The 17140-nt window shown below is 41.9% G+C and overlaps 2 protein-coding genes across 5 annotated transcripts in view; one reads left to right on the forward strand and one right to left on the reverse strand.

Moving 5' to 3' along the window:
* Positions 1-7722, forward strand: part of Abcd3 (ATP binding cassette subfamily D member Pmp70) — an 11662-nt gene extending 3940 nt beyond the window's left edge. For 3 of the 4 annotated variants that reach the window (XM_089475214.1, XM_018014126.2, XM_089475213.1), the window contains exons 2-8: positions 3141-3253; positions 3323-3513; positions 3568-3665; positions 4618-5081; positions 5178-5610; positions 5680-5854; positions 6410-7722. In XM_089475214.1, coding sequence (XP_089331340.1) covers positions 3141-3253; positions 3323-3513; positions 3568-3665; positions 4618-5081; positions 5178-5610; positions 5680-5854; positions 6410-6823 — 1888 coding nt within the window. In that variant the 3' untranslated portion in view covers positions 6824-7722. Of the gene's footprint in view, positions 1-2469; positions 2541-3140; positions 3254-3322; positions 3514-3567; positions 3666-4617; positions 5082-5177; positions 5611-5679; positions 5855-6409 lie in introns of those variants that run through there. The other variant, XM_089475211.1, reaches the window with a different exon arrangement.
* Positions 7723-8210: 488 nt separating this feature from the next.
* Positions 8211-11431, reverse strand: LOC108618199 (uncharacterized). Its single transcript, XM_018014113.2, has 5 exons — positions 10262-11431; positions 9490-10197; positions 9033-9415; positions 8725-8959; positions 8211-8664 (listed from the first exon to the last, which is right to left on the reverse strand). The coding sequence occupies exons 1-5, from the start codon at positions 11258-11260 to the stop codon at positions 8371-8373; spliced, it is 2619 nt and encodes an 872-aa protein (XP_017869602.1). The 5' UTR covers positions 11261-11431; the 3' UTR covers positions 8211-8370.
* Positions 11432-17140: the final 5709 nt, after the last annotated feature.

Here is a 17140-nt window from a genome sequence, read left to right on the forward strand (position 1 = left end):
TGAATATTTTTTTTTTTGCTTTGCTTGGAAAATTAGCATAATTCAAAGTGCTTGACACATGCACTTGTTCGCGCCCTCCATTTCGCTTTTAAATTGTGCCAAGCGTTAAATATAACTAATTAGAATGTACTGAACGGTGTGTGAGAGTAAGAGTAAGCAAATGTGTAACAAAATTGATCAAATGTATATACATATGTATGCATGTACATATGTATATATGCATATATTATTAGATATTTATGCCCTTATATGTATATTCATAGAAGCATATAGATGAGACATGATTTTTGAACTTTGTACTCGGAGAAAAAGTTGCCGTTACCAATCTATCCATATTTCACACAAATACACACAAACACTTACATGTATATATATGTGTGTATGTGTGTTAGTGTTAAGCTGGCTGCCTTGTTGTTGGTCAAACAAAGCGGCGACGGCAATAAAATACCGGCAGCAAAACCCACAGTCATGTGCGTGTGTATGTGTGTGTGTGTGTGTGTGTGTATGTGTTTCTTTCTCTGACGTTTCTTTTGCTTTGTAGTCTTCTTTGTTGTTGTGTTAATCAACAAATCTGCTTGGCCAAACTTCAAGAGGCAAGAAATCAGACGAAAAGCCAATCGTATAAAATGAACATGCACAAATACCACACAAACACACACACACACATATGCACATGTGTGTGTATCTGTTTTTATGTTTTTACCTTATAGACTCAACAGTGTTTGAATTTTTTATTGGGCAGATTACTATGCTCTTAAGTGTGGCGTTTCGCATTGTTGCTGCATTTGGCTTACCCTTTGCACTATGGCTTTTGGGTCTCATGTTAACGATCGTCTGATTAAGCAGATTAATCACAATAATTAGCGACAGCTAAAACAGCTGATAGCAACAGCAAGTCGAAAGAGAACCACTCAAGACTCCAATCAGATTAGGAATATGTTACAAATATCGCATTAGCGATGGCCGCTGACGCAAGTATCGTGTCACAGAAGGAAATTTTAAGATATGAAATGACTATATAGAGTTAGACTAGTCTTAAATGGTTTTGCCATCTATTTTATTAAGCACTACTATTTCTATGAGCATCTAAGAGTAAGAGCTAAGAGTAAGAGTAACATCTTAGAGCTAAGAGTAACATCTTAATCTATCAAACAATAACATATTGTAGTTACACATTTCAAAATGTTTACAAAATATTTTGTTTATCACCAAACATGTTGTGTAGTGCCTAGTCGCACTACTATGAGCATAGCAGTAGATGGCAATTGATATATTCTTATTGTTCATAGCTGCTCACGCGCTGACTTTGTGCACATCTCTAGTATTAGAAGTAAATACGAAAATACGAGTCAACGGCATCGTTGATCATCAAATGCGATTGACCGACCTACGGACCCGAACACGTGTTACACGTCTCACCCCTTGCCCCACACATGCTCACTCACACACTCGCACTCAACAATAGTTTTAATATAAACACAATGCATATGTGTATGTATGTGTGTGTGTGTGTGCGTGTGTCAATGCGTTGGAATTGATAGAAATGAGCAAATCAGCAATAAAACCTCAACACTTTGCCCACACACAAATAGCAGCAGCAACAACTAATGATGAAAGAGAATAGGAAGAAAAGAAGAAGCCTGAAAAAGAATGTTATGTCTACAGAATTAAGTGCAAGTCATCGCCAATCATCAAATTCGTATGAGGCTGCTCGGTCCACAGCCGCAGTGGAATGCGAGCGGGCACTTTGCACTTTGTCTTTTCACTGCCACCCACAGGTTCCACAGTCGAGGCACACACACACACATATATATACATACATATATAGATTTCATAATCACAGTCCACAAGACACGATAAGCCGCTGATATACGCTGGCCTTTCCAAACACCTTTCTGATAAGCGAGCTTTGCACTTTGTGTCTTGATGGCCACCCACAGACGCGTTCCACAATCCACACACACACACACATACGCATAAATATGAAAGTGTCTGACCTTTTGATCGGCTACATTACATCCGGATCCGTGCAAAGCAATTAAGATATCAATCAAATGAGCAAAAGAGGTTGTTGCATTCAAGTGTAGCCGACTAGAAGTTACCCTCTAGGCACACATACAACTGGGATACTGGATGGCATACTATATGAAATATGATGTGCTAAACAATAAAAAAAATTGCTTAAAAGACTTTGGATTTTCTATTATTGTCTCAATAAAATATCCAGTTTTATCTATAGAGATAAATAGAACGGGTTATCGGAAATAAATGATAAACTTCTATTGCTTAGTTTATTTATATCTCCAGCCTTGTAGCTTCCTAGATAACTAGGTTCATGTGTACGCACAGATGATAAAATATATATATGCATACATACATATATTGTATATAGAATAATAAATTACTTTTTATAGAGTATGCCACGTCTCTAAATACAAAATAAATGCAAAAGAGCCGTAACTTCTCGTTTTCAGGGAATAAAACATGAGTAATATCTCAATCGTGATTAAGTGCAGTCTTAATGATAGCTCAGTAATCAGGTATATATAATCGTATATTCTATGTGCACACATACATATACATATATACAAATTTATATATGCATATGCTATTTAATTATCATAAAAACAGACCTACCTCATTCTGTTTTCTGGAAGAACCAGCTGCAATACTTTGCAATTCCAATATAATCATTAAAATGCAGTTTAAATGGACTTTAATAGTATGTAGTATCAACTTACCTATATGTATATATAACAATATACATATATATCTATGTACGTATGTATGTATGTGCAGTTAATGTATAGTAATACACTATAATAACAGTTTGACGAATGGGATAAATGATAGCCGTATAGCTGTTACAAGGTCTGTGTAGAATTCCCAGATTCAAAGTAGTTGCGAAACCTGAAACTACAATCAAATAGAAAATTCTCAGTTTTGCGTGTGTTATTTTTATAAAGAATTTTGACAACATTCTGAAACCCATTTTAAAGTTACCTTTTCGACTAGCTTAAGATTATTATTAATATTCGAGAGAATTATAAACAGATTCCATAAATATTTGAAAATAGTAAAATAGTAATATATATAATAAAGAAATCCAAATATCACAAATACAATTCTATTTTTCACAGGAAATCTGCCTATGAGGAAAAAATTCAGTATACCATATCGGAGAAGAAGGACAAAAAATCGAGCAAGGCACATGTGAATTCAGTATTCTTCAAACAGCTGAGGCAGCTGCTGCGTAAGTAATAAATAATACCGATAAAGAGCTTGAAATCGCTAATGATCATATTCTTGCACTTATCTTTAGCCATACTCATACCCAGATTCTGGAGCATTGAGACGGGTCTGTTGCTGTTGATCGCTGGCTCGCTGATTGGTCGCTCCGTCAGTGACATTTGGATGATACAGAATGCGACCGTTGTGGAGAGCACCATAATACATATGAATCGGGCCAAATTTAAGACGGCTCTACTGAAATATCTAGCCGCGCTACCAGCGGTAAGTGCGCAATTGATTCTCAATATGGCCTTCACTAAGAATTGCTCTTTGTAGATCTCTGTGGTTACGAATGTGCTGAAGTGGAGTCTGGGCGAGCTGAAGCTGCGTTTTCGCACAAATCTAACCCATCATTTGTACAATCAGTACCTCAAGTAAGTAGAGATAAAGGATCTAGAGAATGTACGAGAGAATCTTGATCAAAGATAGAAAGTTTAAAGAGAGAAGGAAATGAAAGAAAGTATTAAACTGACAATTAATTGAAAATGAGAAATTTCTACATTTTCTAATTGAAAATTGGAAATGGGAAGGAAAAAGCAGTACTATATGTATATAGGAAAATTTGAAAGTATGATATAATGATATAAAAAATCACATAATTATTTAACAACTGTGTCAACAATGCAATCTTCTACTTTTCAAAATAAGCTTTAAGCATTATAATATAATAATATAATTATTGATTGTGGCTATGTCGAGTCAGGACCCAGACTCAGACCCAAACTCGAATGTCTCCCAGCACATGCCATCGCCTACTCGTATATCTAATGATCTATGATCTTAATAATTTATTTTTGGACGCACTTATGACTTGCGGAGAGAGCGACAGAGGGAGAGAGGCAGAGAGAGGGAGAGAGAGGGAGAGGCAGACAGGCCGAGGGCGAGAGCTCATTAGACGTAATACTCTAAAGATCAAATATACTTTGACATAATTAAACTTGGGCTAGATCTATGATCCAGCAATTCGTTCTTAATGAAAGCTGCTGCGACTGTGTAGAGGTTTTAGTATAAAGCTTTTACTAATGAGGAACTTAGTAACAAGTAGTTCACATCTATATATGGAAGATGTAGATAGAAGCTAAAGTTTTTAAATATATTATGTATAATATCGATTTTCAGCTTGTCAGAAATATAGGGAAATCTTTTTTATATGAATCTCATAGATCTTTCATCTGTTTTTTCTCTGAGTAGAGCTCCCATTTTAGTTGGGAATGAAAGAAAAGAACGACTCTTGCAACTCCTCAACATATTTGTCTATATATATATTTACCTATATCTGTATATTTAATCCAATTCGAACTTTCCATCTCTCGCCTCCCTATTCAGTGGCTATACGTACTACAAAATGTCGAATTTGGATAACCGAATAGCGAATGCCGATCAGCTCCTGACCACTGACATCGACAAGTTCTGTGAGAGTGCCACAGATCTGTATTCGAACATCAGCAAGCCGGTGCTGGATATCTTCATCTATGTGTACAGGCTGACCGTTAATCTGGGCGGAAAGACACCGTCCATACTGATGCTGTATCTGCTGTTTGCTGGCGTATTCCTCACACGTTTGCGTCGTCCAACGGGCCGTCTGACCGTCGAGGAGCAGAAGCTGGAGGGTGAATTCCGTTATGTGAACAGCAGGCTGATCACTAACTCCGAGGAGGTCGCCTTCTACCAGGGCAATGTCCGCGAGAAACTGACTCTCCTCGCCAGCTACTCGAAGCTGCGATCGCATCTGCGCAAGTTCCTCGAGTTCCGTGTCAGCATGGGCATCATCGACAACATCATTGGCAAATGTGAGTTATATGTTGATTTATATCTGTCTGTAATTACTATTACCATATCTATTACATAATCCTATACTTAAATTCTCTTTGAATATTTTCTTTTAGATTTCGCTTCGATTGTGGGCTTCTATGCTGTGTCCCTGCCCTTCTTCTCGGAGAACCATCCGCTGCTGTCCGGCGAGAATAGCGGACAGCGTTTGCAGGCCTATTACACATACGGCCGGATGCTGGTCAAGCTGGCCGAGGCCATTGGCCGGCTGGTGTTGGCTGGCCGTGAGATGTCCCGCTTGGCCGGCTTTACGGCCCGCATGACCGAACTGATCAAGGTGCTGAGCGATCTCAACAAGGGCACCTACGAGCGCACCATGGTCAATGGGAACAGCATCACGCAGAACGGCGGCCCCAATGCCACCGCCAGCAGCTTCGGCCCCAACAAGGGCATCATGTGCTTCGAGGACAATATCATACGGTTCGAGCAGGTGCCCCTGGTCACGCCCAATGGCGATATTCTGCTGAAGGAGCTCACCTTTGAAGTGAAGTGAGTAGAGTGTGTGGGTCGCTCCAGTATCCATTTTATTTCATTTGGGCATTTGCTCTTTCATTGTAGATCGGGCACCAATGTCCTCGTCTGCGGACCCAATGGCTGTGGCAAGTCTTCGCTCTTCCGCATTCTCGGCGAGCTCTGGCCCACGTGGGGTGGCAAGGTTACCAAGCCGTCGCGCGGCAAACTCTTCTACATTCCCCAGCGTCCGTACATGACATTGGGCAGCTTGCGAGATCAGGTAATGGGCGAATTATATTTGAATCTCCAGCCAAGCTCTCTTTGCTCATTTCCTATCCATAAGCTGTAGAGCTATGCTCTGGGCATGCCCCATAAAGCTAGATAGGCTGTCTCTCTCTCCCTCTTTCTCTCTCTTTCACTATTCAGCTTATGCAGTTTATATTTCTCAATCACTGTCTGACGTTCTCATTCTCCTCCCTTCTATTTGTCTGTCTAATTTTTAATCTATCTATCTGTCTCTTTTCCCTTTCCTTCTGTCTCTTTCACTATTCAGTTTATATTGTATATCTGCTACTCTTTTAATATTTTATATATTGCATATTTGCTGTATATCTCTTTCTATATTTCTCTATCGCAGTCTAACATTCTCGTTTTTCTCCTTTTTATATGTCTGTCTCCCTTTGAATCTATATATGTATCTCTCTTTCTATATGTCTTTTTCTTCCTCTCGTTTTCTCTGTCCGACGTTCTGTGCCCCTGTCGCTCTTTCTCTTTTGCAGTCATCACAATTATTCATAACCTCTCTTTCTCGCTCTTCCCCTTTCTCTTTCCACAGATCATCTATCCCCATACACGCGACGATATGCGTCGTCTGGGCAAATCGGATGAGGATCTGTTGCACTTCCTGGACATTGTGCAGCTAACGTATTTGGAGCAGCGCGAGAATGGACTCGATGCGATCGAGGACTGGATCGATGTGCTCTCTGGTGGCGAGAAGCAGCGCATTGCCATGGCCCGTCTCTTCTACCACAAGCCGCAGTTCGCCATACTGGACGAGTGCACCAGCGCCGTGTCCGTCGATGTTGAGGGCAAGATGTACAGCTATTGCCGTGAGGTGGGCATTACGCTCTTCACTGTGTCGCATCGTAAATCCCTCTGGGTGCATCACGATTACTATTTGCAATTCGATGGGCGTGGCAGCTACGAATTTGCTACCATCGATCAGGACAAGGAGCACTTTGGCTCCTAAGCGAACGTGTCTCTGGCATTGGATTGACAAAGAGCGCAAGGAGGGAGCAAGAGTGGGTGATCAAGTAGTAGTCAACAGTCGGCACACACAAAAACACACACACAAGTAGATATATATATATATATATAGATATATATTGCAGACATTACATGGAATACATTTAGCATATAATTTTTGATACCCAATCTATATAAATGTATGTATATGCATATACATATTTATGTGTATGTATGTGTATATATATATATTGTAATATTGTCTTAACTGTAATTTGAAAAGTTTGCCAATTTGTTGTTGCTAAACAACGCTCCCGCAACATTTTACTCCACTTTTGTCTCGGACTTGCTTCCAAACCGCGAGCTGTATATATTGCTAGATAGATATGTATGTAAGTATAGATATATCTGTATCAATACATATATACATATGCCACTCTGATTATACATAACGAAATTTGCAGCCATTCCAATTTTTAAACATTTTGTGAGTTTTCATTTTAGCTTTGTTTCACTTCCATTTAACTATTGTAACATTTGCTTCCTGAGCTGCGCTTTCAATGTTTTTTTTTTTTACTTATATAAATTATATATATATATATAACGTTTATATATATGAGATTTATTTTCCAAGAATTCTTCCTTAACGCTTGAGCAGACGTTCCTGTTCCTGAGCAATGTGAGCTGGTGTTAGTTATTTAAGAACCTATAGTTGATGATTGTGCATGTGCACAATTTAGTGAACATTTAGTAAATTTGATAAACACACACACACACACAGACAGACACAAGTACACACATGCAAATCCCATGTATAATGCACTATTTTGTAATTTATATAATATTTAATATATATTATCTTGCTTTTATCCTACCACATTATTATACATATAACATTATTAATTTTGTTTCGGTTAAATTGGAATTTGTAATGGACTTGTTTGCTTCTCTTTTTATTTTCTTATTATTATTTTGATTGATCATTTGCGCTACAACAACAACAACAACAACAACCGCTGGCAACAACAAACCATTTCATTGTACTGTTCATGCCAGTTGCTGTAAATTGCATTAAAATTGTATATACAAAGAAAACGCTTGAATAACAACCGAGTTTTAATTGGAGCTAACTGGAGAGAGAAACGATCGATATACATATATTTGTATCTATCTGTATATATATGAGTAAGAGCAGTCAGTTAGAAAAGTTCTTGAATAAAGCTGGCATTTCAGCCAACTCAACTTGGCTCAAGAATATATAAATATAATATATGCATATGCTATCAATATATGATTTCCCAATTATACTTTATATGGGGATCTCATAGCTCTACGATGTCTTTGATACCTTCCATTGCTGTCAGAAAATTGAATTTTACTCTTTAAAAAAATCGCTTGGAAATTTTGTTTTATTTTAGTTAATACTAAACAAGATGTAATTGTGTTTTATACGCGCGCAATTGTCAGACTAAACACAACTTAGTCAATTAGGTGGGTGGTAAAAAAAAAAAGTGGCTACATATTGAAGACATTTACTATGGTGATTTAGATTTAGGCTTTGCGCTTGGGCTTTTTGCTCTCCATGAGGCTGAGGATGGTCTTGCGTAGGTCCTCTGTCTCCTTTTGCTCCATTTCGAGATTCTCGATTTGTTCCTTCTTCTCCTGGAGCTGTGTCTCCAGCACGCTGACCAGATCCTCCGATTTCTTGCGTGCCTCACGCTGCTCCTCGAGCGCTTTTTGCGTCTTGGCCAGCTCCGTGGTGCGTTCGTCAATGGTGCGTAGCTTCTCCTTGATGTCCTGCTCGTAGGCAATCACGGACTTCTTTAGCTTTTCGATGCGGGAGCACTAACAGAGCAAGAGTTGTTAATATCATGGCTGACACTTGTTGTGATGCTTAATGCTTACATTATCTTTGCTGAGCGCTTCCAGTTTGGCGAGCTCCTCGCTTTTGGCAGCGAGATTGCGGCGCAGCTCCTCGCAGTCCTTTTGCAGGCCCGCAATCTCCGACTGCTTGACCGAAAGACGACGTTCGCTGGCCTGCAGATGCTCGGATGTTTCCGACCAACGTTTGAGCAAGTCGCTGAGATTTGTCTTCAGTTGCGCCGCCTGCGCTTTGAGATCCTTGCACTGAGTTTGCAAACTGCCAAAGATAAGAAGACAAAGTGAGATTAGCTGCAGCTAGAGCTGGAGTTGTTTGGGTGACGGTCCCTCACCGTTCCTGGCTGATGAGCAGCTCAAAGTTCTTGGTCTGAAAGCGTTCCAGCTCTGCATTTTGTGCATTTATTTGCTGCGTGCTGTTGCACAGCTGAACGCTGGCCTGCTCCAGACGCTGCTGCATGTTGTGGGTGGTGCAGTTGAGGCTGTCGATGCGATGATTGTACAACTCGATCACCTGCGACACAGGCGCCGACTGCAGCTCATTGCGACGCAACGTTTGGCCAATGGTGTCGATGAGTGTGCTCACGCGCTGCGCCAGCTCCCTGTCCATGAAGGTGCGATGGCTCTTCAGAATGGCGCTCAAATTGCGCCACTGCTCCGCTTGCTCGCTGCTGGCGGTGGGCGAGCCCTGGCCACTGCTGCCAATGCGGGATACATACTGTAAATCGAAAGGAATCAATTGGAAGGTTGAGAGATATAAGAGCAGGTGCATTTGACTTGAAGCTGGCCTACCTTGGCAACAGCTGCCTTGGGGAAGTGCTCGAATTGCGCTATCTGGAGCATGGCTGCCACGAGCTTCTCGTTGCCGCTGAGCATGGCACGAGCCAGAGCGTACTGGAGCTGCGGCTGCTCGAGCAGCGCACAGCACTTGTCCAAGTAGGCCTTCTTGGCAATGCTGGCAAAGTTGATCAACAGCAGCAGGCAATAGATGGCCTTCTCCACCTCGGATTGGGCCAGGGTCTGGCAGCTCAGCATTTGCGGGAGCAGCGCCATTGGCGCGGCCAGTATCTTATCGAAATAGGATTCAGATATTTTGGATAGCACCAGCTTCTCGGTCTTGGACTCGCACAGCAGCAAGAGCAGCAGCCGAAGTATGGCCGAGACATGGGCGGATTTTGTCTCGCTGCGCTCCGCCCTGGCCATCAGCTTGACCACATTGGCCGGCTCCTTGGCAATGAGCTGCACGATTGTGGCCCGTTTGTCCAGTTTCAGCAGCGAGCCGAGCAGCTCAATGGCCGCCACGCCGCACAGATCCGACTCGAGCCAGTCGCAAACCAGCTCGTAAATGCGCGGCGTGATGGCATCCAGGCTTATGATGCTATTGTCCTCGGACAGCTGCAGTACGTGGCTGATGAGCTGCATGAGTAGCTGCAGGCAGAGCTGCTGTTGCTTGCGCATATCCTCGTTCGAGTCGTCCAGCTGGCGTCGCGCCTCAATTTGCTACAGAGAAAGAGAGGGAGGGAGAGATTAGGTATCTATAACAGAGATCGGGATTCCAACTGACATTCAACAGCCGCTCAGTGTCCTCGCAGTAGTGCGAGTAGCTCAGCATTGCACGCTGCAATCCGGCATGGCACTGTGCGTCCAGCAGAAAGTCCACAATGTGGCGCAACTGTGGCACATGCCACTGCTTCAGGCAATCCTCGATGCCGGCAAAGGCAGTGCGCAGGAATGTATGCAATTCCCGCTGTTCCAGGGAGTGCACATCCTCGGACAGGATGATGAGCATTTTGTAGGCCAGCAGGCCATGGTTCTGTATGCGCTTGCTGAAGCTGGAGATGTTGACGCTGCGCAGAAAGAGAAAGAGCACCACAAAGTTCTTGTAGCAGAGATTCACGAGTATCGACAGGGCGAGCTGCGCCTGTGAATTGTCGACGTTTGTGGCGCTAGTGTCGCATTCCTCAACGTTGTGCAGCAGATCGACCAGATGCTCCAGCAGCACCACCAGATACGGCTCCTCCCATCCAATACGTATGCCATATGTGAGATCCTGCAACAGCAGCAGCAGGCGCTGCACGCGCTCAGGCCGCTCCGTTCGCTTCAGCAAGTAGCTCAGCAGCGGCACAAAGCAATAATTTTGCACGATAGCGAGACGAGCCTCCAAGTTCCTGCTGCAATGCTGCAGCAGGGAGACACAGCTCCACATGGCCTCGCAGTCCGCGTCTAGGGTGCTCATCAGTGCATGCAAATCGATGAAGAATTTGGCCAGCTCCAGTTGGCCAGGAGTTGGTGCAAAGCAATGCGGCTGCACTTTGGTGCCCAGCAAGGCGATGCTGCGCTGCAGATGCACCAGCGACTCCTCGGTCTTCAGTTGATGATACGCAGCCGCCTGGCTGCTAAAGTCACGCACGTAGCTAATCGCCTGCGCAAGCGCCGCCTCCTGTGCGGGCAGCACCGCGGACAGAATAGGCGAATCGCCATTCTGATTGTTGTTGTTATTATTACTGCGGCTGCTGCTGCTGCTAAGTGTGTCGACACCATCGTGACAGCGAAGCGGACTCATTTTACCGACTTTTATTCTGTTTGTTGTTTATTAATTTCACGCGAGCCTTTTTCTGTTTGACAGGAGTCTTTTTTCGAACGTTCTTTTCGCTTGGCGCTTGCTTTCTATCGATAGAACTAGTTCCTTTTAACAGATTGTTCAGCCAGTTTTTCAAATACCAAACGCATTTAGTATTTTATTATTCAACACGTTAAATTTGAAAAAAAAATTTGTAAATAAGCCACTAAGATTAACTAACAAAAGAAAAGTGAAAAAGATTAAAAATAAATATACATATATATATATTATATATATATCACCGTATAAATAAAACATATTCTGGCTTTGTTACGATTCAATTCAATTTAATTAAATAATTTACTAAAAATGAAGATATAAATATAAAAAGGCGAATACATTTATAATATAATTTTAATTATCTATTAAGTGAGCAATTAACTCATAGCACTGTTCTTTGGTCAGTGCTCATAGTTCATAGTTCATGAGCCGAACTAAGTCGTTCAATCGTCAAATTGTGCTAAAGCCAAACATATCGATAGTTAATAATAGTTGGCAACGCATGCTATGAACTTAACGTTGCCAACGTTGTGCTTTCATATTGAGTAATTACAAAACGCGCCAAATTCAAATTCTTCTATGAATATCACTTGCCCATTTCTGAACGCTATGTCCACAAACGTTTAATTAACAAGCACATGTACATATATATATATATATATATATACATTTCATATTTCTTATCATGCGAATTCCCTTGGTATTAGGCTGATGAGTTCCGCTGTTATTTATTGCGATTTCCTAAAACTTTTTGTTTAAAGAAAAGCTTAAACTTAAAGTCACTACAAAATTTAAGTGGAATCAGCTGCACACGCATACGCACACACAAGCGTGCCTCAAATTTCAAATAGCATTTACAATTTAAGTTTTGTTTTTTTTATGCCTTTTCTTCTACTTCTGCCTACTCTTCTTATTCTTCTTCTTCTCATTCTGACTAAAAGTCCATGCAAAATCAAAACGCAATTTGTTGCCGGACAGCTTAGCCGCAGGCTGTGCCATAGGTGAGGGGTGTGGGTGGGTGGGTGTTGGTGCTTCGGTGGGTGTGTGTGTGCGCGTGTGTGTATATATATGTATAACAGAAGTACGTCACGGGCACATATGCGCGCTGTTTTACGTACAGTGAAACTAAACAGAAGAGGATAAAAGAGATGAACAAGGAACTATGGGAAGAACAGAAACAAAAACAAACTCTCATGAACTGCGCCTGGATAAAGGAGCCAGTGTGGAACCAGTGTGACGAGCTGATCAAATTAGTTCCGGAAACCATATGGAGTCAGTTCAGTCCATATGGAGTCAGTTAATCTTGAGTGCCTCAGCTCCGTTCCCTTTCCCAAGAGAAACTGTTCCTTAAGGCGAGTCTTTACTGTATTGCTGCCTCTGGCAAAAATTACGCATGCTTTGCACTAGACGCTGCTCTTATGCTCTCGTAGTGTCCGAAGCTGAGGGTCTGAGTGGGTCTGCATGGGCGGGGGTGACACGCATGGGCGGTGGTAGTTGGGCGGTGGGGGTTGGGGGGTTGGGGGGTTGGCTTAAAATGTGCGAAAGCATAAGCCTAAGCTTTTTTATCGTCTCGACCAGGAGGCCAGCCAGGCAGGCAGCAGATGAAAAATGAAAGTGGTCCACACACAAATTCAAGTGTGTGTATATAGCTGTGTCGGTGTGTGTGTGTGTATATATATAGTTGAAAGTTTCAATATTGGCATAGGGTTACGACTGTTGAGTGGAGCGAGGTGGGGGGACGTTTGACTGGCAACGAGCTCTGGCGCCTGTGCTGAGCCTCGCTTCGGCTTCGCTCTGTTTGCCAACTGGCCAAAAACGCTTACAGCACACACACATACACACATACACGCATATGTAAATTGTATTTTACATATAAATATATATACACATGTGTATGTACATTATTTATGCACACATACATTGGCATTTTTAGCTCATGCTTTGAAAAATGCGTTTTATTCAAACGGAAGCGGAGCTCCTGGACGCAGGACACACAGCAGCAGCAGCAAAAAAAAAAAAGCCAGGATATCGTCGTCGCCTCTCTGCCTGTCGCTGACAAGGCTGAGCAGAAGACGGGGACGTAGCCGGAGAAAGGGGCAGGAGGAATGAGGGGCATGTGTGTGTTGAGCGGCTTTCAAGGACTTGTGCGTATATGTAAATATATTTAATCTATGAAAAATTTACATATACTATTGTATTGGATCAATATGTTATTGTTATTCTAGTTGTTGTTGTTGTTGTTGGTGTGCGCTACACAGCAGCAAAAATAGACATAAATCAGTGTTGGGCAATGGTCATTTGTGTGGTCAATTCGTCAAAACTGATATTCAGTTAGCTCATTGACCATGGAATCGATGGCATTTAGTGTAGAGTTAAGTGGAGACTTTCTAGAATCGTAAGACATTATTTTGGAGAGTAGCGTACAGTCTAGAAGATATGGAGAATATCAATTGAGTAGTGTAGAGAAATCTATTTTAGTGGAGACCTGTGTAGAGTTGTGTAATACGATATATAGGTAATATAGAGCTTTTATTTAATGTGTCGAAGTTAAAGTTGTGGAAAGCAATTAGATATAGGGGAGTGTAGAGTTGTTAAAACTGGTGTAGAGTGTAGAGTGGTGTAAAGATTGGCGTAGAGCTTTGTAGAGTTAGACAAAAGTAAGGCTGAGCTCAGTTTTAGCAGAGAAAAAAAGAAGCGGATAATGCAGATTACTGGAGACTAGTGTAGAGTTGTGTAAAGTGAGTTAATTGTAGTGAGTTAATTGTAGAGTTGTTAAACAGTATATAGGAGCTGTTAAAGTATAGCCTTACTCGAAGATGTATTAAATTTATGTAGCCTAAAGTAATTTTAGTTAGTGTAGAGTTATGGAGACTAGTGAATATCAGTGGGTAAAGAGTGAAAACTAGTGGTTGCTCTACTTCATTAAGTATTCAGCTTGTACTCATGTAGGGCATTCCAAGAAGTCGGCCAGGCCGGGTCTCCAACAACATCATCGCCCCTTCTAATCTAGTTCTAGTAGTTCTCGCACCCACACATACCAATTGTCACATATTCACACATACTCACACACACACACACACGCGCGCGCTTGCGAATTACTTGCACAATGAAAAGTTATGGGATTAGTTGGCGTGGAGGCCTGGTGGAGGAATATGCTCCAGCTTCCTGCCCTTGGGCGTACATGTATGTAAATGGGCCGTGGTCTCGGACGCATTGAAAGGGCATCGCAATCGTGCAGAAAACTTTTGGCTCTCTGGGGCAGGTTTTGCTTTGCCTTTTTTGCTATGCAAAAATGTTCTCTCTGTATGTGTGTGCGTGTGTGTGCTTGTGTGTGTGTGTAAGTGTGAGTGTAAGCTGCTTTTAGGCGCTGCTTACAGCGCAAAGCGCTTTAAAAGGTTTTTCGATTCAATGGACGCGCCAGAGAGAGGGAGAGGGTGGCAGTTAGAGAGGGAGGAGTGGCCGTTAACAGCAAACATATGCCTGCAAATGCGCCCCCTGGCGGGCAGTTCAATTAGCTGCAGATCAGCGGAAAGTGGAACAGATGCAGAGAGAGAACAGATGTAAGAGAGGCAGAGAGAGGGGGAACTTTGCAAGCTTCAGTTATTTTCATTAACAAAATACGCCTCTATACCACTCTGCTCTTTGTCTTCCGCTCTTGACCAGCCTCAATTTGATTAGCTTTCCATTTCGTAGGCGAATGCAGCCAAAGAGGAACAGAACAAAAACCCAACCAACACACATACACGCATACACACTCACACGCACACACGCACTCGAATGCTTGAAAGAAAAGGCAATCAAGAAAACATGAACTTGAACGGTTTTTCTACCTGCCTGTCGCATTATTTTCTGATTTTCCACTGGATTAAATGCAGGAAGGTGTGCATTGAAATATCTTTGTTCTTCTTCTTCGACTACTACCACTATTACTTCTACTACTATTTCTTCTTCTTGTTCATCTGCTTCTTCTTCTTCTTCTTCCACTCTTACTACTACTTCTCGCATTTCGAACAAGAATTTTCGATTTTCATTGTTCCATGCAGCAGCAGCAGTTGCCTCTCAGCCAAGCAGCGAGAGTGAGAGCGGGAGAGAGAGAGAGAGAGTGCACTCATTAACTTGGCATGCAATAATAAATTACAATAATTTGACATAGCTGAAAACGGCAGGGAGAACGGTGAACGAGACAGTCGGGACTGTCGGGACAGGCAGACGGCAACGCAACGAAATGCGCAGAAAGAAGACAAAAAAAAAGCAACAACAACAAAATTGTGATCGCTGCGCTGTCCTTGCTGCGCTCGCTCTCACTGTGTGTGCGTGTGTGTGTGTGTGTGTGTGTGTGTGAGTGCAACCTGTTTAGCTGACAATGCAAATGCCTTCTGTCTGCGCTCTCTCCCTCTCACACATACACATACTCTCCCTCCCCACCCTCTCTCTCTCTCTCTCTCTCTTTGTTTTTTTTTTCTCATTCCTGTCTATCCTGCCGATAAACGCCTACTTTTTTCATTTTCTTCACTATTTTCCAGTTTTCCTTTTGCCGTGCAGGAAACTCAAATCTGAAAAGTTGCCGCCGCTGTCGCCGTCGCCGTCGCCGTTGGCGTCGCCACCACCTGTAGATTTTTCCATTTTGCTGGTGCTGCATTCGAAATGATGTACGGCGCCTTTTAATTGGACACGGTCTGCGTGATTGCGCCTCCGGCTCGGCCACTTGCCTCTAGCTGTTGCTGTTGCCCTTGCCCTTGCCCTTGCCTCTGCTTCTTCTGGCATTGACTTCGACTCTGGCCCCCTCCCAGGGCACACAAGTGCCTCGGCAATTGTGCGCGTGTGTGTGTGAGTGCATCGAGTACTCTCGCTCATTTGTAGCTGTATTTTACGTCATTTGTGAAAGCGAGTTTCAAGTTCAAGTTCAGCATTCCTCATTATCGGCCTTGTAAATATCATTAACAACTTTGAGTTGAACTTTCCTCGAGTTGAATGTTGGCTATTCATTATATTTGCTATCTATTTAAAAGAAGATTTTATATGAATGGGCTTAGCGGGGTACAATCATTTTAGATCAATAAATATATAGATCTGTATAAATCTGTAGAGCCACATATATATATATATATTATTATATGTATATTTATTTATATAGATGTAGATCCATAGATTTGTAGATCTATATATCTATATACATAGATATAGATGTAACAATTTCCATAGATTTATGGATGCACCTATAGAGCAATAGCCCTATGGATTTATACACGAGTTATATCTTACATACATATATTCAGAGTATTATATATGTTGATTTTTTTGAGGGACAGCTCTGTACATTCGACTTTCGATTTTATTTTTGGGGTTATGTTGGCACAAATTTTCCTCACATTATTGCCTGGATGTCTTTTATTCATGTCTTCGATTTTAGGATACACCAAAAAGGCAGGAAAGCAATTGGTATTAAATTTTTGGTCAAATACAAGACTCCTAATGATGTCTTGACTTGACCCTCTGTGTCTTCCCTTGGGCGACACGACGTTAGGACTTGACAAGAGCTCATATAGATCTAAAGAGCATTTAGACCGAATCACAATTGTCTAATATCTAGTAAGGATTACTTAACCAAGGCGAAAAGGCAGATATTCTTGAATAAATATAAATATATTATTTCTGGCTATTTATTATGTAATCTCTTCTACCAAAGCTCCTTAACTATTTTTGAAAATTAATAAAACTATTATAAACGGATTTCCCATTTGGGCCTAGTGGAGTAAAGTTATGGATTTGTAAAATACGCTTCGTCTTTTACCATAGGGTTTCTTCTTAAAATAAGCAGTCCAC

Source organism: Drosophila arizonae, chromosome X (assembly GCF_054131065.1).
Source record: "Drosophila arizonae isolate 15081-1271.41 chromosome X, UAZ_ARI_1.0, whole genome shotgun sequence".
Lineage (NCBI taxonomy): Eukaryota > Metazoa > Arthropoda > Insecta > Diptera > Drosophilidae > Drosophila > Drosophila arizonae.